Source organism: Mycteria americana, chromosome 7 (assembly GCF_035582795.1).
Source record: "Mycteria americana isolate JAX WOST 10 ecotype Jacksonville Zoo and Gardens chromosome 7, USCA_MyAme_1.0, whole genome shotgun sequence".
In the NCBI taxonomy this organism is placed as follows: Eukaryota; Metazoa; Chordata; class Aves; order Ciconiiformes; family Ciconiidae; genus Mycteria; species Mycteria americana.
Window position 1 is genome coordinate 53,879,456 of NC_134371.1, and position 23,428 is coordinate 53,902,883.

The window sequence follows — 23,428 nt, forward strand, 5'->3', positions numbered from 1 at the left end:
CTGCAGTCTTCAGTTGCTTTTAGCATGAAGGGACTCGTCCTGGCCCTGGTGCTCGCCCTCGTGGGTAAGTTGAAGCTTTACCACTACTGCAGAGCTATGGTGGCCACTGCAGCCCTGAGCAAACTGCAACTCCTCACGGCCTTTCACGGGTATTTACAGCTCAGTTTGCTGAAGTGCTTTTATGACTATTAGATTTCTGTGCCTAAGCTTAGCAGCAGGGGAAAAGCAGAGCAAGCAGCGGCTAGTGAGCGGGGCTGGCGCAGGCTCGGTGTCCCGGGGGTGTGGGGTGCACCCCAGGAGCCCATTACTGGTTGTTTGCCAACCATTAGCACTCTGTGTAAATGAATAATAAATGTAAAGTGTCCCCAGAGATGGGGATTTCTCACGCATCCTTCTCTTTCCTCCCACACAGGGGGTCAGAAGCAGGACCTCGGTAAGTGAGCTCCCACCGCCAGCGAGCAGCTCCCAGGCTGTCCTCCCCTACGGCCGTGCCTTGCCCACTGCTTGCACAGATTTTTCAGCAGTAGCAGCCTCACCCTTCTTTGCTGGGATGGTTCTTGCAAGTAACATCACAACGGTCATAGCGAAGGAGGTGTTTCTGGTTTGTTTTGTTTTTCTAATAGAGCCTGTTTTTCATACCGGCAAGACCTACCTCTATGGCTACGAGAGCTTCATCCTGCACGGGCTGCCTGGCAGAGGCCTGGCAACGGCAGGGGTGAGGCTGACCTGCAAGCTGGAGATCAGCCGTGTGTCTCGCAGTGACCACCTTCTCCAGGTAAATCACCACGGGCATGTGGACCCACCCACCCGCCCTCATCGCACAGCTACAGACATTTGGTTCATACTTCCAGGCCGGTAAAATAAACGACAAAAAGATGCAAAGCTCACACGAAAGCTTAGGGCCCTTCCCGGTGCCGAGGTGACCCTGTAAGCCCAACGTCAGGCCAAATGGCTTTGCTCAGGCAGTGGTGATTCCCCCAGCGCGGCAGAGGTGCGGGCACGGGCACTGCGCTTTGCACCCCGTACCCCCGCGCCGTGCTGGGGGGAGCCAAGGGCACCGCTGGAGTGTCTGCAGCTGTAGCCAAACTGCTTTGGGTTACGGGTAGTGACCCAGAGACAGCACCGCAGGCTTCCTCGCAGCCTGCGCCTCTGCGGGAGGGAGCCAGAGCTGCTCCAGCTCTGCTGCCATCAGTACCTGAGCCCCCCTGACTAAAGCTGCCTTAGGTTCATCTCCATGCAGAAATACGGCAGGCAGCTGCTTTAAAGAAATGGCCTTATGACAGTTTTACTAAGGCAACACTAAGCTGGAGTATGACCATGAGGAGAACTCAAGCATGAAATACCCATGTTTTTCAACCGGATCCATAGCCTGAGAAAAGCTCAACGCTAGAATTCAGATATCACATGAGAAATTCCCGTCTGTCTCTATTATCTTCCTTTTGATATTCTTCACATAGGCATTAAGTCAAATGTGAAGAATTCTAACGGTAATGCTTGTACTTGGCATAACGATATCAGATCTGGAAGTGCTGTTACTCATCAAAAAGATTAAACTAAACAGCTTAAAATACTGGCATGGAATGAAAGACCACAGAAAAGGGATCTAGAAGACACCACGTGGGGAGAAATCGGTAAGAGGGCACTTAGCATTCGTCCTAGGAGTTTACTCCATCTGTAATCCTGTGCATATTTACTGAAACAGTGGGAAGGAATACCCATTATCAGGCTTTACACACTGCTGCAATTGCAGGCTCTGTGTAACCTCGCTAGAGTTGCTATAACTTTAGCAATTGCAGACAATAGTCTTGAGCAGGATTTAATTTGAGAAAACGTGACAAGAGGCAAGCCACCCTTGCAGCATTGATTATAAATGCCTAAAATGAAATAGAGCACTAAACCCACACCATTTCCCTCTATGCAGGAACATGTACTTTTATGTACGCGGGTGGGAGGCGTGTGTGTATGTGACTAGGTACGTATGTGCATGCAGGCACGCATTTCCCACTAGGTAGCAGTCGAGGACTTGTGTGCAAGCTTTACAGCTTGATAAGCTCAAGATGATGAGAGCCGCTTCCAAAGCCACTTCAGCTCCCGCCGGGCCATCTCCCGTGCGAGGTCCCGTGGTCATCTCTGCTTCCACATCAGCTGTGCCGAGGCTTTGGTGCTCTGGGACGTGCTGGATCCGGAGCAGCAGCCAAAATAGTTCCCATGTGTTTGTCTAGGCAGGCAGCTTGAGCAATGGCTTGGCTGCCTTGCGGACCGAAGGGAGCTCTCACTGGGCATCTGGGGAAAACGGGCAAGTGTCCTTTCCGTAGAGATGGCTGGCAGCCAGTGTTTCGCTCACCCAGCAACCTTCACCAGACTTGCTGAAGTTTTGAATGCTGCTTGCATGATCTTATTTTTCTGGCAGAAATCCTTTGTGGAAATTGCATTTTCAAGGATGCTTCCTAGGCCCGGCAGAAGAGCCCGAGGAGGAAAATGTTTCCTGTGGTGTTGGATAAGTGGCTTGTGTCCAGCCATGGACTGGAAGTGCCCAGTTTCCCTGTTATTGCACTGTTTCAAACTCAATGAACAGGATGAATATTTTCCTAATTTTGTTCACAGATTCGATCCCCAAAGCTGGAGGAATACAACGGCTTCTGGCCCACGGACCCCTTCGCTCCATCTTCGAGGCTCACAGAGACCCTTGCTGCATGTTTCAGCCAAGCCTTTAAGTTTGAATACACTGAGGGAAGGGTCGGAAGTATTTTTGCCCCTGAGGACTGTCCCATCCTATGCACTAACCTAGTGAGAGGGATTCTAAACATGATGCAGATAACCATCAAAAAGTCACAAAATGTGTATGAACTACAGGAGGTTTGTTTTTTCCATTCTGATTTTACTTTTATTCTCATTTTACTGTTATATAGTAACTTGTCTGTACATACACTTCGCAGGCAATTTTCTTTGACCTATTAATTGCTGTTTCAAATGGAAAGTTCATTGTGTTTAATCAATACTCACAGGCTGGGATTGAAGGCATCTGCCAAACCAGATACGTTATCCAGGACGACAGCAAGAATAGCCGTGCCACCATTTCCAAAAGCAAGGACCTGACAGACTGCCAGGAGAAAGCGGTGAAGAACATGGGAATGGCGTACATCCGCCCCTGCCCCGCCTGCCCCCTGGTATGAGCAGCGTGGAGCCCTGCTGCCGCGCTCGGGCGTAAGCCACTGCCAAACACCCGTGCGTCACACTGATGCTAGTAGGGCGTTTGGTTCGTCTGTGCTCAATTAACTACCACCCGTTCGTATTTGTGAGCGGGTCTCTTTGCACTTCTAGAAAGTCAGAAACATTAAGGGCATGGTGATGTTCACTTACAAGATGAAGTATGGTGACAGCGGGGCCTTGATGACGTCTGCTGTGTCTGAGCAGCTGTACCAGATCTCGCCCTTCAATGAACCCAACGGGGCAGCAGTCATGGAGGCACGGTAGGTGCCATGTGTGTTCTTAGCGTAGCTGTGATTATCAGAGCCAGGAGGAGATGTCTAACCATATTTACTGTTGATTTGTGAGTTAAAAAGAAGCACTAGCCTGTGGGCTGCAAAGGGCCAAGGCACAGTTTGTCCCTCGGGAAGCCCAGCCAGGTCCCGTGTCCTGCCGTGTGGGGATTTTGCTGGGCCACCTGAATCATTTGTCCAACCTCTCAGAGACTTTGGCAAACTCTAATGAAAGCTCTCGCCAGTCCTATAACATTTTCAGATAATCCTGAGCAACGCATTAACTGAGAAGTGCATGATCCGTTTGTGGTCAATGCAACGGTCCTGCTGGGCACTCCTCAGTCTGCTCCAGCTGCTGTATGTGTCCTCCACGCACACCATGCAGTTAAAGGCTACTGATGCATTTCTTTCTCTCTCTTGAAGACAAGAACTGTCTTTGGTCAACATTAAAAGGACTCCCATCAGTGCACCAAAAACTCAGCTGCAAAACCAGGGGAGTCTTCGTTATCATTTCTCAGGAGAGCTACTCCAGATGCCAATTCCTCTAATAAGGATTAAAAATCCAGATTTACAGGTATTAGAGGCTCACTTGTCATACTCTTTCATTATTGATAAGGCTAACAGGTCATCACATAATTATTTTAGACATGGATCCTTCCAACTGTCTGGTTTTTCCCATAGTTAACAGAAACACTGCGGCAATTAGCTCAGAATAACGAGGAAGGAGCCACTAAAGAAGCTTCAGCCAAGTTCTTACAAGTGGTCCAGCTTTTTCGTATAGTGACCCTTGATCAAATTGAGTCTTTGTGGGTGCAGTTTGCGAACGACGTTCCCTACAGGTAACTGTAGTGCCTTCAGCCAGGATTTCTGATCACAGGCATACTGGGCAATGGGGATAATGAATCGTTCCCTCCCTGGCAGACACTGGTTCCTGAGTGCCATCTGTGCTGCTGGAGCTACTGACACATTCAGATTCCTGAAGCAAAAAATTCATGAAGAGAAGCTGAACATCTGGGAAGCAGCTGCGACTCTCCCTCTTGCCTTCCATTTTGTTACGCCCAACAAGCAAACCCTAGACATTGCCTCAGTGAGTACAGATCATTTTTCCTTCTATTTCCCTCTCACTCCTTTTTAAAGGTGAATTCACAGGATTCACAGAAGTCAGAGCTGCAACATATTTCCTTCTAAATTTGTAAAATGCAAGGTATTAACAAAAATGGGGAATGCTTTAGAAAATGTTTCCAAACACTTGTTGCCAACATTTTAAATGGCTTTGATATTTGATGTTAAAATCCACAAATCCTAAGAAAATTGCTATTGATATATTTTTGCCAAAATAAACATTTTTTTAAAAATAGACAAACTGAAGAAAATAATATAATGTAACCAAAATCTAAAGTACATACAGTATAACTGGAGTGAGTCTATTTACTTTTATCTTAGCTGAGTGATGAGCATTTGATTTAACTTCTGAAAATATTTAGGAAAAATCCAAAGTAACTTTAACTATTTATTTCTCAAATGTAATTTTCACTAAATATCAGCTCTAATTACTAGAAACATTAAAGACTGTTACTTCTTTCTTCTGCAGCATTTTCTGACCTGTCCCCAAATCCAGAAAGCACCAATGCATCGAATAATTGCTTACCTGGGATATGGTAGCATGGTAAATAAATACTGTGCTCAGATTTCACTTTGTCCAAATGAACTTCTTCAGGTAGGTGACTCTTATTTCTTATTCATAGGAGGTGAAGACATTTTTAAAATGTCTCTACCTTAGCTCTCACAATGCTGGAAAGTAGGTAATTTGCTGTTTATTTGCTGTTTACATACCTCACTCTTAGCTGTGATTGCCTGCAAAATTGCAAAGACAGAATGAAACACCGAGCTGATGCCTTTGAAAAATCTGGTCTTAACAGTTCAGAATTTCAAATGTAAGTGGTAGAAGCCCGTGGGGATAATGGATTCTGTAAACAACCTGAAACTGAGTTTAGGTATGACAAATTTAGGATTAAAGCAAAATAACTATGATTCTTCTCTCTGCTTTTACATTAGGTAGAGCATACTTAAAAAATCTATTAAAAAGGTACTAAAGTGTGAATATAAGCAAAGCTCTAGATATGTCATAGGTTAGGGCTTCCAAAGAGGCCCTGCTACATAATTGCATATCACTGTCAGAAATAGTCAGGACATTGTCCTTGGACTATGCAGCTCTGGCTCCTTACTCAAAAGGACCGCAGCACTGAGATGGCCTGTTGGTATCTGACGTGTTTAAATCTTCCAAAAAAGAGTGAAACACGGCCAAGCCACCAGAAGGGTAATTTGTCTTCTCAGGACAGCAAAACTGTTTAAGTGAAATTGCTGCTGCTATAGGAAGTGAAAAACACGCACGTGCAACCCTGCAGCTGTGCAGCCCCTGAGGGCTGCAGGCTGGCAGGGCGAGTGGAGGTGCCCCAGGAACGACTGAACCCAGCGTCAGCTCGGGGCTGCTCTTGAACTTGCAAGAGAGTCTCTGGTGCAGGCATCCACCTAGGATTATCTCCTACGCTCAGGCTCAGGCACAACTGAAAACCAGTTACAACACTGTGTAAGGAGAAAACCAAGTTTGCTTGTATGTTCCAGGTTTGGCATCCCGATAATGATGGTGACACTTTTCCTGGGAGAAAAATCTGAACAACTTTACTCAGGGCTCTGCACCAGTAGTTGTTTTGCTTGCTACGGCAAAGCATACTTTTATGCATTATTACCAGATCGTTACCTGATAAGATTAACACAGATTAACAGTCTGCTCTGTTTTCAGCCACTCCACGACCTTGCTGCTGAAGCCACCAGCAAAGGTGATGCCAAAGACATGGCCTTGGCCCTGAAAGCCATCGGCAATGCAGGAGAGCCGGCCAGTATCAAACGCATCCTGAAGCTTTTGCCAACGTTTTCCCCGGCTGCAGCTTCATTACCAAACAGAATTCATGCTGATGCCGTGTTGGCCTTGAGGAAAATTGCCAGAAAAGACCCTGCAAAAGTAACTGAAATGATTATTTAAATTAATGTCTTAGAGGGTATGATCTGGGTTGACTTAGTGATTCAGGAATAATAAAGCCATCAGGTAATGTTAGCAACTCTGGGCCAATTTCGCAGTTACTGGTCTTCCCACACTGCAAATTCCTGACATCACCCTGTCCCTGCTGATATCCTGGGAAAGAGGTTGCTTTAGTGGCTGTAACACTGGGCCCATTACTAATGGCTGTCTCTTCCAGCCCTGTTCGCTGTGCACCCAGCAGCATCTTCATTCTCGGTGACAGGCCCCATGCTCAAGTCTCTGTTTAGGGTTTTGTTCTCCATTCACTGCAGACCACACATACACGGTTTAGGAACCACTTCTCACTGAGAAGTTATGAGGTACTCACAGGTTGTATCTTCCTCCTCTAGGTACGGGAGATCTCCCTCCAGGTCTTTATGGACAACACACTTGCTCCTAACGTCCGAATGGTGGCTTGTGTTGTCCTCTTTGAAACTAAGCCTGCTCTTCCAACTGTAACAGCTATGGCCAGCTCGCTGCTGACGGAGCCCAGCTTACAAGTAGCCAGTTTCACATATTCACACATGAAGGCTTTGGCAGTAGGCAGGATCCCACAGCTCTATAATCTGTAAGTAGAGGAAGAAGTACGTTTTTTTAGTAGCAAATGGTGCTTTTTTTCCTGCAGTTTTCTAAGAATTTGGTCACAGTCAACTATTTTCATATGATTTTAACTCTTTATTACTCAGATCTGCTGCTTGCAACATTGCCATTAAACTACTGAGCCCCAGACTTGACAGGCTGAGCTATCGTTACAGCAAGGTCATTCATGTCGGCGATTATTCCTGTGAGTACCAGGTGCCCTGTTCACTGCTCCAGCTTACGCAGCCAAATGCCTCTATTGTGTTCCGTGATTTTCATCCAAAATCCAATCACAGGCTGTGAGTTTAGTGTGCCCTTGAAATAGCAAAAGCACAAGAGCCTCCTAACATGCAAAATCCCCTGAGGGTGTTCTACTGCTCTCTGGGTATCTGCTGGGGAAAGCGGTGCCTGCACATGGATTTAGGCCTCTTTCTTCAGCCACTGTGGCTGTGTCGGCTCTACCCTAGAACAAATTTCTCCTCTTGAGGTTGCAAACTTGAGGACTCGTGGGACTGAATCCTGGCAGAACCCCTTGTGATCTACTACAGCACGTACCTGAGGTGGCTTACATGCACCAGACACCTCGGAGACCCTAACCAAAATCTCTGCTGCTTTTTATTCCTGTGATAGCCGAATATCAGGCTGGTGCCATTTGGAGGGTCTATCTAATGAACAGTCCCAGCACCATGTTTCCATCCGATATAATCACAAAAGTAAGAGGATATTATGCAAATACTGCAACAGATATTATCGAGGTAAGTATTTCATTAAAACAGCCAGCTAGATGCAAGCCAGCTACAGACAGTATTACTTGTTAAACCATTTGGACAGTGATGTAGTGTTTAACTCCATCTCTGGCTGTGAGGGCAGATATGGAAGAGAAAATTTAGATAATGATTATGATTTTGCTTAGGCTTCTTCTTTTATTTGGGCTTCTTGACACATACATTCATCAACGAACACATTCAGCATGGGCATGAAAATCTAGGAGAGCAGAGGAAAGGCTATGCAGCAGAACATTCATCTGCCTACCTAAAGTCACGTGGCATCTAGGGTATTTTGCATAACTACAGGGAAATAGCATCTGAAATTAAATTTCAGCCAGCAGTGCAGCCAGGGCAGCATGATGATCCATGTAACAGCATGCAGGCATTTACTCAGCTTCTTGGGCAAGCTGTGCAGCCTGGGCCGAGCTCTGCACTGCCCTAAAATTATCCCTGCTGACTAATTCAAAGCTGGCTCAGCGTGTCCTCAGCACCTGCAGCCATAGCCTACAGTCATCTGCCAGGTAGACATAGGCTTATAAGTGCAATGGCTTCATGAAGTATGTATTTAGAGCGGCCTCGGTGAGTGTAATACTAGGTACAAAGGTTTTCCTGGGCTCTCTTGTACTTGGGCTGTGACACCTGACTCTGTTTTCTACAGGTGGCTCTCCGGTCACAAAGCCTAACCAAGCTTATCAGGAAGCAGAATATTCCCTTTGCCGAGTATGATACATACAAGACACTGAAGGAACTCGGTAAAACGGTACGCCTCTACGCACCCTTCCGATCTGTTTGCAATACACAGTTCCCGCCAGCGCCGGGGTTGCATCAGCCAACCACCGAGCCGTCCCTTTGATGTTTCCGTGAGAAAGGAGTCAGTCATCCTGTTTGGTCACGGAAAGATGTACCTACATTGTACTTACGTTGTCAACAGATGCTACCTTCTCACTCAACACGTGTCAGCCCTTAATGTACAGTACAAAAGATGATGATGATGCTGGTAGCCAAAATTCATGTGTTTTAAAGCATATGTTAAAACACAGTAAGTGGTTGCTCTTCTCTTTAAAAGTGATTCTTGAGTAAGATTTTTGTCCATGAGTCCTTGGGTGTCACCCATTACTTACAGCAGCAAAAATTACCAAGTCCTTACCTCATCCTTATGCGGGAAAGCTCCCACTGAAGTCAGTTATGCAACATAAGAAAGGTCACATTGGTTCAGACCTGTAAGATGTCTATTTGTTTTTGGCTAAGGAACCATGGTTAGCATCCTTCAGATGGGATCTACTCTTTGCTAATACATTACTGTATTTGAAGTAACATTATCTGCCGCTTTTCTTTCTCCCCATCTCTCCTTAACACTGCAGCTTCTGGGATGGAAAGAACTACCTCCCGAAGACCCTCTGGTGTCCGCTTACGTCAAAGTATTGGGCCAAGAGATTGCCTTTGCTGACATCGATAAAGATGCCATTCAGCAGACCATGACGGTACTGACAAGGCTGTTGTCTTCTTTGTCCGCGATGCTGAATAATTTCCCTTCTCCGTCTCTTCTTACCTACTTACCTAACCTATTTCTCTGTTTTCAGAGTCTAACTGGATCATCAAACTGGCAGCCAGTGGTGAAAAAAGTGGTGGAAGAGGTTCAGCGAGGCATTTCAGGCCGATGGACCCTGCCAGCGATGGTGGCTGAGCTGCGGCACATTGTCCCCACGGTGGTCGGCCTGCCGCTGGAGCTCAGTCTGTGCAGTGCCGCACTGGCCCAGGCTGCGGCCAACGGTGAGCTTGGGATGCCAAACTGAGCAGCTTCCCCACAATAATTGTGGGTCCAATCCCTCTGCTGAAATTATATCCCTCTATAATCTTGAAAAATACTCTTGTAATGTGGAAACATTAGTGTCCAGCTACCTCCAAAGGGTTTGAGAAGTAATTAGCACGTTTCACCTGGGACATATTTGTATAACCCTGGTCTGGAGAAGCAATCTTTAAATAATCACATAAAGTATTTCAAAATGTAAAAGCAGTCCGTGTGTTAACTACTATGCTTATTGAAAACATTGCATCTCCAGCATTTATTTTTTCTCTGTTCATATAATTCCTGTCTGTTTTTTGCAGTGGATATACAGATATCACCACCATTATCTGACAACTTTAGACCTTCACAGTTGTTGGAAACCAACATGGATATTCATGCTGACATCAAGCCAAAGTAAAAATGACATATATTTTCACATGCATACACAAGCATTTATATTTATATTTGAAACAGATATGTGATTACATGTTGTTATATAGGGGTCTTACTTGTCCCAGATTTGGGACGGCTCTGCTAGTCCAGGGCACTGAAGTTGTGAGAATGCAACACAATCACCTGATGCTTTATGACCCTGCAAACGTAGCACTGTGTACTGTATCCCACAGGATGCTGCGCTGTTCTGCCATTGCTAAAAATGCTCACGTTTGTACGTGTTCAGGGACTAAAGATACTAAGCTGTGAAGATATATTTGCTTATGTATGAACAGGTTTTTACAAGTTCAACGTAGAATCGCATCACCACCAGGCAAAAGCTGGGGGGATTTGAGGAGGTAAAGGGAAATGCTTCTGGATCCGCAAAAGCAAATGCAACAGTACTAATAATGATAATAGTAATAATTATCATAATAATAGTGATGCTATTAATAAACAACTAGACACAATCTGAAGCTAGTAGAGATTCTGGCATTAGCTTGTGCTCAAGCAATGTATCAGTGACAAGGAAGTGAGAGGGTCCATGTTAGCTTTGTTTATCAGATAAATCCCTTCACCTTTTCCAGTGGCACTTCAGCTTTTTTTTAATCGTTATATGCTACATCTCTTTATCCATCAGTAGTGGCTCTTACAATAAAAAGAACATAATGAAAATGCAATTTTGCATTTCAAAGTTAAATATGTGCATATTAATCTGTAATTATGCATGTTTTTATTTCCACTCCTTCAGGGCACATTTTCACATGATTGCAATGATGGGGATTAACACACGATACTTTCAGAGTGGTCTTGAATTTCATGCAGAGTTCAGTGCCAACACTACAATGAAATTTGATGCCAGGATAAATATGAAAGAGAAAAACGTGAAGATTGAAACCCCTCCCTGCCGTCAGGAGGTTGAGCTTGCAGCTGTGAGGTACAGAAGAGCTTGTTGCATTTTGCTTGTTACGTCTTACTGATTGTGAGCTCCCGGATACAAAACCATGAACGTACAACTCTTTGTTAGGCTCTGCCATCCCTTGGCAGCCACATAAAGCTTAGTATTGTCTTTTTTGCACCCCCAAAGACAGGTAAGCAAAGTCAGGCAGTAGGCCCACTTGTGTGCCATTTATCACCTCCACAGGAGTGAAGTTTATGCTATTTCGAGGAACATGGAAGAAGTAGATTCCGAAAAGAAATCCCAGCTTCTCCCCAAAGGAGAAGTACCAAGTATCTCTGACCAGCCATTTCAGCCATCAGAGAGATCTCCAAGACCTGGCAGCTGGAAGGTAAGAAGACCTCTCACCATCTGTATTGCAGACAGGTAGAGAACAAACAGACAGCTCCTCAGAGGGGCTGAGCACCCCCAACACAGCAGCTGGCTAACAAATACAGAAACTGTGAGATTCAACACGTGCCTGACATATCCCAAACCAAGCCTAACGTAAGTCCCAATGGGTTCAAGACATGATCATTCAGTCTGCTCACTCTCATCATCTCATGCAGGTAGGGTTGCTTTGAAAGCATGTCTTCCTATTTCTTCACAGGCTTGGGGAGGGTGTGTGAAATTCATACCCCTTGTACAGTGTCCCTTTCTTTCCTGAGCCAGAGCAACGTGGAAAAGATGGCTCTTGGGCAGGATATACATTTTTCTTCCCAAATCCTGAGGTAATCCCTGCAGTGGATTGCAGAAGCCCATTCTCTTAGGTGCTTTTCAGCTTCTGAGGCTGGCATGGGAAGGACAGGTTGACTCGCAACAGGAAGGCTGGTAGCCCAAAACTGATGCAGAGAAATAGCCCCTCCGAAGAGCCCTGCGGGTTCTCATTGGGAAGTTTGTTTGTGAAACACTGCCTGGGAAAGGCTGGGCAGGAGAGCTGTCCTCTTCCACAGAGCAATTTGGAGGAAACCCCACTGCTTCCAGTGCTTGGATCTCTAATTTTAAGCAGTGCTTCCTTACTTAGGCAGGACTGTCATTCTCTTCATTAATAGGAGGAAAGATTTTAGGAGCTGTGACAATTTTTCTGTGGAAAATATCTTTATTTGCCATATTTTTGTTTAATGCAGCAAAGCAATATTCCTAGTGTGATATCCAAAGGATACCAGCAAGGTTCAGAAGAGGCACATCACCACAGTGTAGGAGGAAGATTTTACACAGGCATCTTCTGTAGAAAACTTGAGAGCTTGGGATGTTCTGCTTGTCTCAGCCTAAAGTCACGAAATTCTGCTTTCTTAAGAAATACCTATCTGCACAAATTGCTTGGAGAACTTGAAGCCAAAATAGTTTTGAAGCCAGGTACAGTCATGACAACAAGCTTTTTTGTCAATCGCTGTGAATGCTGTTCAAGCAGCACAACCCTGGAATGTAAGTATCTTGACTTTAGTTCATACAGATGCTGATATTGACAAAATACAGCTGGAGATTCAGGCAGGACCCAAAGCAGCTTCCAAAATAATTGATGTAGCAAGCTCAGAGCCTAAGGAAGAGGATGAGACATCTCCACACGAGGACATTCAAGTTAAACTGAAGAAGATTCTAGGCATTGAAAATGTGCTCAAGGTAAGAGACTTTGAGCATCGGAGAGGGAAATATTTTCCTATAAATGAAGCCAAGGGTTTCCAGTGTGGAAAAGTGGCACGGGAAAGCAAGGATTTTGGCTGGGAGGAATGGGTCTAGGTGAGTTCTGGTGCAGCTTCAGCAGTGTGTGGGGCCAGGAAGTTGTATTTCCTTGAAAGCCTGTGGTGAGCAGCTTGTCTGACACCTGGAGAAATGTTACAGAACAAGCTATAAATTCATAACACTTTGAACTGTTTTTGGAGGTCGCAAATAAAACACGGCACCGTAAGAAACGGATTCTCAGAAAAGACAAGACTGTAGTTACAGACCTCTGGGCAGAGCCCAGTGCAACCCCCCTCTCCAGTTCATCCTCTTCTTCCACTGCTTCCTCTGCTGATGGTAAAGAGGCTGGAAACGAACACAAGAAATATGAAATAAGGCAATCTGGAAAGAAGCGTGGCAGCAGCAGCGGGAGCAGCGGTGGCAGGAGAAGCAGCAGCAGCGTCAGCTCTGCTAGCAGTAAAATCTGCAGCAGCAGCGGAGAAGACCACTCTGGAGACAGGCACTGCAGTGGGCACAGTGAATATTCCAACCAACAGGTAATTCACCCAGGCTGGACCTTTTTATATTTCTTGTAGTGGATGTTTTTGTACATCAGGAAATTGTGCCCATAGAGCATGGACCAAAGAAAGAGAAAACAGACTGTTGAGGGTGGCTGTTTGCTGCAGGATGGACAAGGTAACCACCTAGCAGAGCTTCTTCCCCTTTTTAACCTCTCTGGTTCTCTGAAGCATTTCAGTTCAGAAGTTTCACATTTCAGAAGATTTCAGTTTAAAATGTTTAAAAAAATTAGTTTTGTTTTGCCTTTTTTTCCCTACTCAATACTGAACTTTTTAATGCATTTCTCAAAAGTTAGTTCTTTGTCTTCTCTTAGATCTTCTTACATACTATCTATTTTCACAGACAGATCTACCTGTTTACCAGTTTTGGTTCAAGCCAGCAGATGAACAGGTACATTTACTGCTTATACAGTGAGCAGGGCCTACAACTGCTCTCACTGGCTTTGCTGCAATTAGAGCTTAGTTCTCCGAGAATGAAAATATGAGAAATTAATTCTGCAACAACTTCCACTGGTAAACAACTGGCTTCAGGATGATTCTCTGGTTTTGCAGGACCCAGGAAGGGAAGTCCTGAACAGCAGCATCAGCTCCTCCTCTTCTTCAGCTAGTGATGGAGGCATCTCTAGAGCCATCTCTCAGGTGAGCGTCTTAATCTACAAGAAATAAAACCATTCACTTTGGATTTCCAGTTATTGTATGTTTATAACAGAATAGGAAAAATATGGTGATTTAGCATATTAGATAATATATAGAAAGAAAATTGTTTCCTGTTTCATAAAGGTGAGCACATTGGATAGCCATTGGATGTTTTTTTAATATTCACTTAATACAGGCTACATTTTTTAATGAAACTGGAATGTATTGCTGTATATGTTGAAGTTTGTGTTACTGAGTTGAAAACACTTTAGAAGTGCTGACCTGCTTGATCAGAAACTAGTTTCAGGTATATTTTTTATTGCATAGCTCTCTGTAAAGGTCCAGGACTTGACTCCACCACTCTTGTTCATTAGGTCTTCACTGCCAAGTACTTCTGTTCATGTTAGCAGGACCATACAAGGCCTTTGAAAAGACCTTGATCTTGCAGTAATGTTCCAACTTTGACAGCAATCCAGGTGTTTATTCAGGAATGACTGCATGGTACATAGTCAATGGTACCTGGTCTTTCTGTCGAGAACTATTGTAAGAACTAATGGCATCTGGAGCAGATTTCATCAAAGGAAAAATTCACACATTCAGGCAATGACCTACATGCCTACAAAATACTAAACCTTACTTTGCTGAGGCACCCCCTCCGCACCAGCAGCTCCCAGTTGTTAGTCCAAGTAGCTTGTGGAAAAAAGGCAACCAGATCTACCTCCTCCCCCCCCCACTCCTGTGTAACTTGAATTCACCTCTCTTGTCCATCTTTTCACCACATTACTGCTTCCCTGAACTCTTCCCAGTCTTCCCCAATGCTCTCACCACATACATCTTCTTCCTCAGCCACAGCCTTGCTCTTTCCCCATTTCCCCCTAAGCCCTTGCCAGCTCTCTCCCACCTAATCCTTCTGCGGGTCTCTGTCGCTCGGACGTGGCAGTGCAGGGGGGACCCGCTGCCCCACACCTCGTCCCACCTGCAGCTCTCCCCTGGCCAGGTGGGGACTCCTGCCCCACAGCTCAGGTAGGGCCGTCACAGCCGCAGCGGCTGTTGCTGCCGGGCACAAGGCTCCGACTTTGAACGGGGCCACGTGCTGCTCCTCGACGGCAGTGCTGCACTTCAGACTGCACTGAACGGATCCCTCTGTCAACACAAATTATCACGGTTTGAAATAGGTGGTTAAACGAATGTTAACAAAAAGACTATCAGCTAAACTACAGGTTGGTAAGAGAGCAGTGCTGAGCTGCACAATGTTGGTTCTTTATACAGTAGGGTCCTACTCCATACTTCCTCTTGTTACACTGAAATTACTTTACAAAAAGATTCCTAACACTACTGTTTTACTTACATAGGTGGTGACAGCTCTCCCTTGAAAGACTGTGGAAGAACTACATATGAACGAATAGATCGAACAATGAAACTTTCCCATACTTCACATAAAAAAAGTATTTGTAAAGGAAAAGTTTCATTCAGAAAGTATTTATCTGTGGTTTTAATACAGTAATTTTAATGCTTTGTTTATGTCTTTGGTCTCTATTTCCTCTCTACTGACTTAAGCCTAAATTCTTGGGAGACAGCAAACCACCAATACTGGCTGCAGTCCTTCGTGCCATCCACAGAAACGAGCAGCCGACGGGATTACAGTTTGTACTATACACTGATACACAACCCATGAGATTGAGGATACAGATGTTTGTTTCAAGCATCACAGGACCACGTAGATGGAAACTCTGTGCTGATGCTTCAGTAATAAATTCCCATAAAGCAACGGTAAGTTTAAAATAATGTTCAGCTCAAATGTAAATGAAATATAATGATCTTACTATGTTTTATACAAAAATACATATATTCCCCTCTACTAGGGTTCTCTTAAATGGGGTAAAGATTGCCAGGACTACCAGATTGCTACTCAGATTGCAACAGGGCAATTTGCTGCTTATCCAGCTATGCAGATGAAGCTGGAGTGGCTAAAAGTACCTTCAATAGTCCGAACAACTGCAAGATGGTGAGATTTTACTTTAGTTTTTGAAAAATTCACCTGTGTCAATGCTCCAGATAATTACCAATTCAGTTCTGCAATTTCTGAGCTGGAAAAATTCCCCTTAATCAGTATGATATTATAAAATCTGATTACGCGTCTGTTTTTTCTGTGTATTCATTCCCTCAAAGCAGTGCATTTTCGTTTGCAGGAAAACCTCTTGAAACAAAGGGGATGATGGGATTCACCTGATCTATTGTAGACTTTTAATTTAAAGTGCCTGAATTAGGAAATTGGTCTCCTGATGCCTCCTAATTGACGGAGGCTCAGAGCAGAAGCCTAACCTTGGTTCTTTGAAGGAGTCTGTCTCCTATTGACTGTACAGGCCGAGTAATGTCCTAACGTAGGCACCTTACCTCCAGCTTCCAAAGAAGGTGATACAAATAAGCCCATAAGGCTTATTGCACACTAAATAGCAAATGTTGTGTGACGCTTAGTGTAAGAAAACTGTAACTGCTGGATTCAGTTCACATATATGTCTATCCATACACATATAGTATCTATTGGATTCATTCATTCATTGTATTCATACATGCGTTTGCCCACAATAACATATAGATCCATATCAAAGCCTAATCTTTTTTCATAGTGCTACCAAAATACAGACACATACAACAACTCAGTTAGCTAAATATGCATGCAACACAAGCTTTCACATTAAAGGCATACAGGTGATTTGGTTAACGCATGTCTACTGAAGAGGATAATTTTTTATATTAGACTGATTTACCTGAAGTGCTGTTATCTGCTTTTATTAGAGGGGATGAAAGCATCCAGTTGGCTATCCTGGAGCAAAGCCACAGAACTCAGCTTTTTTCTGCTCTGAGACTATGCCTTTTTTAAAGGAATATTTTCTGTATTTCTCTATTTGAGTCCCAAGCCTGTAAGGGAACCCTATCATAGGGATCCCTCTGTCAACTCATTGACAATCTTAGTGGGAGAAGGATCCTTGCTAAAAGTTACCACTGCAGGACTGACAAATTAATATGAGGTCATCTATTTTTTAGCATGTTAGTATTTTAGTTTTTATGTAATCAGTGCCTATTTTTAACTCTGAATGTGTTTAAAACAAGTTGGCTATACTTTTCTTCTCATATCACTCTGTCATCCAGTCTCTTGAAGACTGTTTCACCCAGTAACAGTTAAAATCTGCCTGCCCCTCCTCCCATACACAACACCATGTATTACCAAACCCTGATAAAAAACGTGTCTAACAAAGAATGCATATTACTCTATGGGGGTATTTTAGTCTGAACAAATAATAACCAATTTTTTCAAAGACAGATCGTTTTAATCACTTACTCTCTTTTCCAGGTTCTACTCATTTCTTCCAGGAGCTGCATATGTGCTTGGGTATTCCCAAAGGCAACAGCGTGGTCCCTCTCACCAGGCAACCTTGGTTATGGCTCTGACGTCTCCAAGAACATGCAATGTGGTGCTCAAGCTACCTGAGGTAACTATTTCCACTCTCTTTTACCCTGGGGCATTCAGTACTTATGAAATTGAAGGTTAATAGCTTTTTTAACCCACTGATTTTTTTTTTTTTTTACTTGTTAAACTATAAAGAAGCTCCCATCACAAGACATTATATTGACGCAGTTGGTTCTGTTATGAAAATATCTTACAACACGTTTCTCTTTCTCATGTAGCATGCAAACACATGAAATAAGAAGCAGGTTACAAAACAACCATCATGATTGATAGCACATTAACAATAACTTATTAAAAAGACCACTCCTTCCCAAATCTTCAGGAAGATGATAGGTTTTCCTGTGTCTTGGAAAAGATAATAAAACCAGGCTGTAGAGAAGCATGACAGCCAAATAGCAGCCTTCAACATATAGGCAAGGAGAGGGTGTGCATCTCAGGTAAGCACACTGTTCGGACTGTGACCAAATGCGATGTACAACTCCCCAAAAAGCTGCAAATTGGTGAATATCAAACTTCACTTATAGCACTGCTATTCTATAGGTTGCAGATGTGTCAAACTGTAGAGCTAGCTATTTCATGCTGTAGACAGAGGAATCGATTTCTTTTTAGCTCTGACCTAAATCTAGATTCTAATTTAGATTTCAGTCAGTACAGTCCTCTTTGAACAGTATAGGAAAATGCTATCTCATCTCTACATTGCATTTTGCATTTACATTCATGTTTGTTTTCTGACTGATTTTCAGCTCACGATTTATGACAGAGCCATCAGACTTCCCCTGCCATTCCCTTCAAGTCCAGGTACAGCAACTTCAACACTACCATCCCCTGATCGGAATGTCTTTTCCCAAGCAACACTTTCAATCATTGAAAGCTTTAAAGGTCAGCAATTAACTATCTGCATGAGCATTGATTGACTTTCCAGATTTTGCAAATACAATTTATGCTTTTGACATAACCTGAAATTATTTTACATTCACTTAAAAATCAGTTGGACTTCAGACAGAAATAAACCCAACTGTATGAAAATCTGTGAGGCTGCAAAGACTTAAAGAAAAGGAAACTTATATTAGTAAGATTAAATATTCAGTTCCATGACAAATAGTGATTCCAAACGTATCCATTCCCAAATGCATCCATTTCAGCTTCAGAGATTGGATGAAGAAAAAAAATTACAAAATTTATAAGAGGGACATGTAAGTGACCTCAGGTTTGGGGTGCTCTGCTTGAATAGTGCTTATGTCGAAGCTAAAACAGCTTCAAAAGTATACCCATTAATTTCACCTCCTGCACTTGATTCTGAAGGGATTATTGTTTCATTAATGCTGTATTAAGAGCTAATCACATCATACTTACTTAGGGTAAATTTTAAATGGACAAGCTTTATGTAATCCTGGGACAAGGAGTCATATTTTGCTTGAAATCAGTGGGCTAACATCATACCTATGCACATTTCTTTGGTAAACACCAAAACTAGTCCGTATTAATTAAAATTGCTGTAAAATAACTTCCAATCAGAGCTGGTAGGATTTCCAACAAAATACCATTACAGTGAAAAAGGGAGAAGTTTACTCTAGTGTGGCTTTTTTTCCTCCTCATATTCTAACTATTTCTAATCCTGGTTATGACTCAATAAAGGTAACAGCATTTTAGTGAATTTCCTCTAGTGTTAATATGTGAATTGTTAACAGCATTTGAGAAATTCTTTTGACTACAATAAAGTTACAAAAGCCAAAAGGTCACAAACAGAGTTGCACCAGCACCAGTTGTGAGCCGAATTTATCTCACACAACGACTGAATCATGAGTGGGTTGCACTGCTGTCTGGGGACTGGCAAAGTCTTGCTTTCGTATTACTACAAATGCAATATTTTGTCTGAAGGAATCATTTTGCTTTTACGTGGGAATAGGTAAAACCAGAAAATGGTCTTTTTTTTTAAATTGCAAATCTAAAATAGAATAACTGTCTTGTATAAAGTATAAAAGGCTTGCTTTTGACTGATTTTTTTTTTTTTTTTTTTCAGCTCGTTGTTCAGTTTTCCAAAATATGATCACAACCTTCAATGGAGTTGAATTTAACTATTCAATGCCTGAAAATTGCTACCATGTCTTGGTGCAGGACTGTAGTCCAGAACTGAAATTCCTGGTGATGATGAAAAGACTTGAAGAGTCTGCTGACCTTACAGCAATAAATGTCAGACTCGCCAGCCAGTAAGTAACTGTAAACTTAATGACAAATAGATGTCAAGCTGAATATGCTATAAATGTGAAGACCAGATTGTTAGGGCAGATTGGTGCAGACTGGGCAGCATAAGACTCATGCAAAAATTACTGATGTCAATGGAAAGATTTCTAGGAGTGCCACTGGGATTTGGGACTCTGTCTTTCAAAAGTGCTTCTGAAATATATCTGAGGTTCACAGTAACCTAAAGTCTTTACTGCCCAAAATTCTTCATTAATTTGTTAGCATTTAACCATCTCACTTCAGTTCTCAGTAATTAGGTGGACACAAACTATAAATCCCAAAGGGACTATTGTAATCATTCAGTCTGGCCTCCTACACTAAGCTAATAACTGGCACTAATTAGCACCCACAATCATCTCAGCAGAGATGTTGAGAAATTAACATAGCTAAAAAGGGAATTACTTATCCCAGATTAGAGGCACTCTCTTAGGTCATCCCTTAGTTGGTGCATAAAGTTCTAATCTATTTGAAATTAACTTAAGACACACTTTGTTTCATCTTGGAGCAATCACCTCCGCCATCGTAGGTTCTTCTTTAAAAGTATAGTCTGATACTCTAAATTGTATGGGATTATGCACACCAAAATCATTGTAGGGAGTATTCTTCAAAGCACATAAGCACGTGATCTGTAAGGTTTCATTACAAGTAATTATTTATTTCTGAAAATTGTGTGCCTAACTGTGCCATAACGCTAGAGAAACAGAAAGAAACTAGTATTCCCGGCACCTGTCTTGTGGAAGAACAGAAAGATGCTTGTTTTTTCTTCTTGTATCTTTTGTGATACTCGTCACTGTATCATTCCTGATCATTTCATACAACTGTATGGATGTGCTTTTCATGTGCTTGAGCTTCGTATTTCTTCATTAGAGCAAACACTGCTCTGAAGAAAATAGTACAATACGCAGACTATTCAGGCTGTAAGAGAACTGCTGTAGGGAATCCAATCTTCCTTTGAAATGTAAAGCACCTTCAATTTATGCAAACATAGTAGCAATTATACTGTTCTGCAGCAAGGGTCCCTGTAGCCTGGTGTCTTCCTGCCTGAACTGTGGCCACAAGCAGACACTCAGAGATGAGTAAAGCCAGGGAAAGGTGTATTGTGAGTGCTCCTCCTGGCACGCTTTCCTGGGCTCTCAATCTTCCTCCCAAAGGGTACCAGGTGATTCATGCCAGAATGATATGAGCATCCTGCAGTGTTGGTTCTACCAGGACTAGAATTTGTGAGCTGAGTAGGGCGAAGGAGAAGCATTTGTTTATACTCATTTCCTTTACTTAAAGTGAGGTTGACATGTATGTTTCCAATGGACTCATCCAGTTGAAGATTAATGGTGTTCAAGCCCCAACAGATGTTCCATATACATCTAATTCTGGTAAGAGACTCATCTTTGTATTTCGTTTAATCTTTTCTGGTATTTTGAAGAAGGAGAAGATGTGATCCTTCAAACACCTCTCAAGATAAAGACCGCCCTAGTTTGAGAAACAATTAGGTGATTTTAACATACCTTCATGCTAGCTTTCATAGGGGGTGACAAGAGAGATGAGCAAAGAAGGAGATGCTGATCCTGTGTATCTTTGCACAAACCAAATAATGCAGGGCTGTGGTACCTCGCGCTGATCACAGAGAGCCACAGAACAAGCACCTAGATGTCCCCTGGCCATGGCCACCCTTGTCACAGGGCTTCGGCTTGTTCCAGGGCAGGGAGCAGTATGGTCTTTCTCACTTCCCTCACCTCTTTCAAGGTACATTAGAGCCTGCATTAAGTTCCCAGGAATTTAACAAGTGGTTCAGGTCGGACCCTAAAACAGTAACTTCCTTTTAAAAGAAACCCCTTTTTGCTGTTTTGTTGCAGATGCAAGCATGCTGATCAGTAGCGAAAAGGAAGGCCTGTCACTAAAAGCCCCGGATTACGGCATAGATAAACTATATTATGATGGGCATAGACTTGAGGTATTTTTTTAAATTCTTTTCAGTGGTCGTATTTTTAGAAGAAAAACATTTAAGTGCATCTTTTCTTTATTTCCACAAAGATTCAGGTTGCTTTCTGGATGGCTGGAAAAACATGTGGTATTTGTGGAAAATATGATGCTGAGACGGAAAGGGAATATCAAATGCCCAGTGGATATTTAGCTAAAGATGCAGTGAGTTTTGGTCAGTCCTGGATCATCTCAGAAGATCCCTGTGCTGGAGGTACTAAGACTCTAATATATATTAATGTCATTGCCTTTGACTAATTAATTAGTCACACAAATAGATGATTTATATTAATTGTAGCACAATCATCTTATTTTCCACTATTTTTGTGATTAGTGGCCATAGACTAAAAAAAAATCTGGGTTTCCTGAGTTTGGTAGTTCACTGCAAGTTTTGGTTTTGTTGCATTTTTCTATCAGCTTCTTATGCACTATGTAGTTACCTGAAGTTTGTGTGTTCCAGATACAATCATAAACTTAAAACTCCCCAAGATTGTAAGTTAGTATGAAAAGTAGGCAGCTTGATTGTTGACAAAAGACATTTTATGTCGTCCTTAATCATTTCATTCTTTATTTCTATTCTGTGATTTCCAGGCTTTTAGTTTCCCAGGAAAAAATTTAAAATCTAGCCCTGGCTATCAAACTAGAGGGCATTTGAGGTGGGAAATACGTGTTCTAATTTCCTCAGGCCGAAGACTAACTTAATCTGAAACCTTCAGCCCAGGAATGATTGTTCTTACCATTAAGGTCCTGTACAAAAACAACAACATGAACATATTGCTAACATTAGGGTGCACCGTATTTTGTGTGGAACCCAACCCTCCGGGCATGTGGTGGCATTTTTGCAATACATGCTTAGATCAAGCTCCCCTAGGGGGACTGGTCCCGGAAAGCCTGGATCACAGAGGCTTAAGGACTAAGCTACCGTGGCAAGGTAACGGTAGGCACTGTGCAGAATTGGATATACGGATGTCTAGGACCCACTGCTGCCCCAAAATGAAGTGCTGTTATAGTTTGAGTAAAGTTGAGCGTCACTTGACCAAGGTTTTCACACGCATCTTTTTGGATTTGGACACCTGTGTCCTACCTAGATCCTATTTGGCAAGCCTCTGTCCCTGGGACTATGCCCCACATGCCTGATTTTCTCACAGCCTAAGCCACTGACAGAAAATCGACTCACTTCAATCAGACTAGTTTCACGTAGCTTGTGTCACTTGGTTTATCCATTGATCTTGTTGCTAATTCTACAAATTAAGTCCAAAGAGTTATTTATATAAATTCTGTAGGTGCTTTAAGAGAATTAATGTTTTATAGCTTGTAAGCTGCAGTGCAAATTTGTCAAAATTGAGAAGCCAGTTGCATTTGAGAAGAAGGCAGCAAAATGCTTCTCCGTGGAGCCAGTCCTACACTGCGTAGAAGGCTGTTCAGCAACCAGGACTGTTCCTGTCTCCATGGGCTTCCACTGTGTACCAGCTGGTGAGTCTGCAGGACGGGTACTTGTGCACAACACAACCAGTACGTCAGACTCTGATTCTGTGAAAAATCATGAGGTTGACCAAACTAACATGTGAGTACCTCGATGTATAAAAAACCCCTCCCACGACCTCTTTTTCCTCTCTTCTCATTTACAGACTCCACTCTCAACCTGGAAGGACAGATTAGGCTAGACCAGAAATCCGAGGACATCGTGAGCACGGTTTCTGCTCACACGGCATGTTCCTGTCAACATCAGTCGTGCCCGGCGTGACGCCCCATTCCACAGGATCCACTCGTTTCTCGGTGTCAGCGTCAGCCCCCATGGCCTGCGACCCTGCGCAC

At 43.1% G+C, this 23,428-nt stretch overlaps 1 protein-coding gene across 1 annotated transcript; it reads left to right on the top strand.

The window, feature by feature from the left end:
* On the top strand, positions 1 to 23,357 carry LOC142413202 (vitellogenin-2-like). The gene is made up of 35 exons (XM_075509249.1): positions 1 to 64; positions 413 to 433; positions 624 to 775; positions 2,605 to 2,856; positions 3,006 to 3,167; positions 3,322 to 3,470; positions 3,903 to 4,053; positions 4,161 to 4,318; positions 4,401 to 4,566; positions 5,071 to 5,196; positions 6,280 to 6,498; positions 6,906 to 7,123; positions 7,242 to 7,339; positions 7,765 to 7,889; positions 8,560 to 8,661; positions 9,263 to 9,382; positions 9,482 to 9,671; positions 10,008 to 10,101; positions 10,871 to 11,056; positions 11,264 to 11,408; positions 12,184 to 12,412; positions 12,501 to 12,676; positions 12,937 to 13,272; positions 13,637 to 13,684; positions 13,846 to 13,932; positions 15,487 to 15,699; positions 15,792 to 15,934; positions 17,282 to 17,420; positions 18,142 to 18,277; positions 19,419 to 19,605; positions 20,918 to 21,009; positions 21,490 to 21,587; positions 21,668 to 21,827; positions 22,925 to 23,086; positions 23,242 to 23,357. The coding sequence occupies exons 1-35, from the start codon at positions 25 to 27 to the stop codon at positions 23,355 to 23,357; spliced, it is 5,196 nt and encodes a 1,731-aa protein (XP_075365364.1). The 5' UTR covers positions 1 to 24.
* The last annotated feature ends 71 nt before the right edge of the window (positions 23,358 to 23,428 follow it).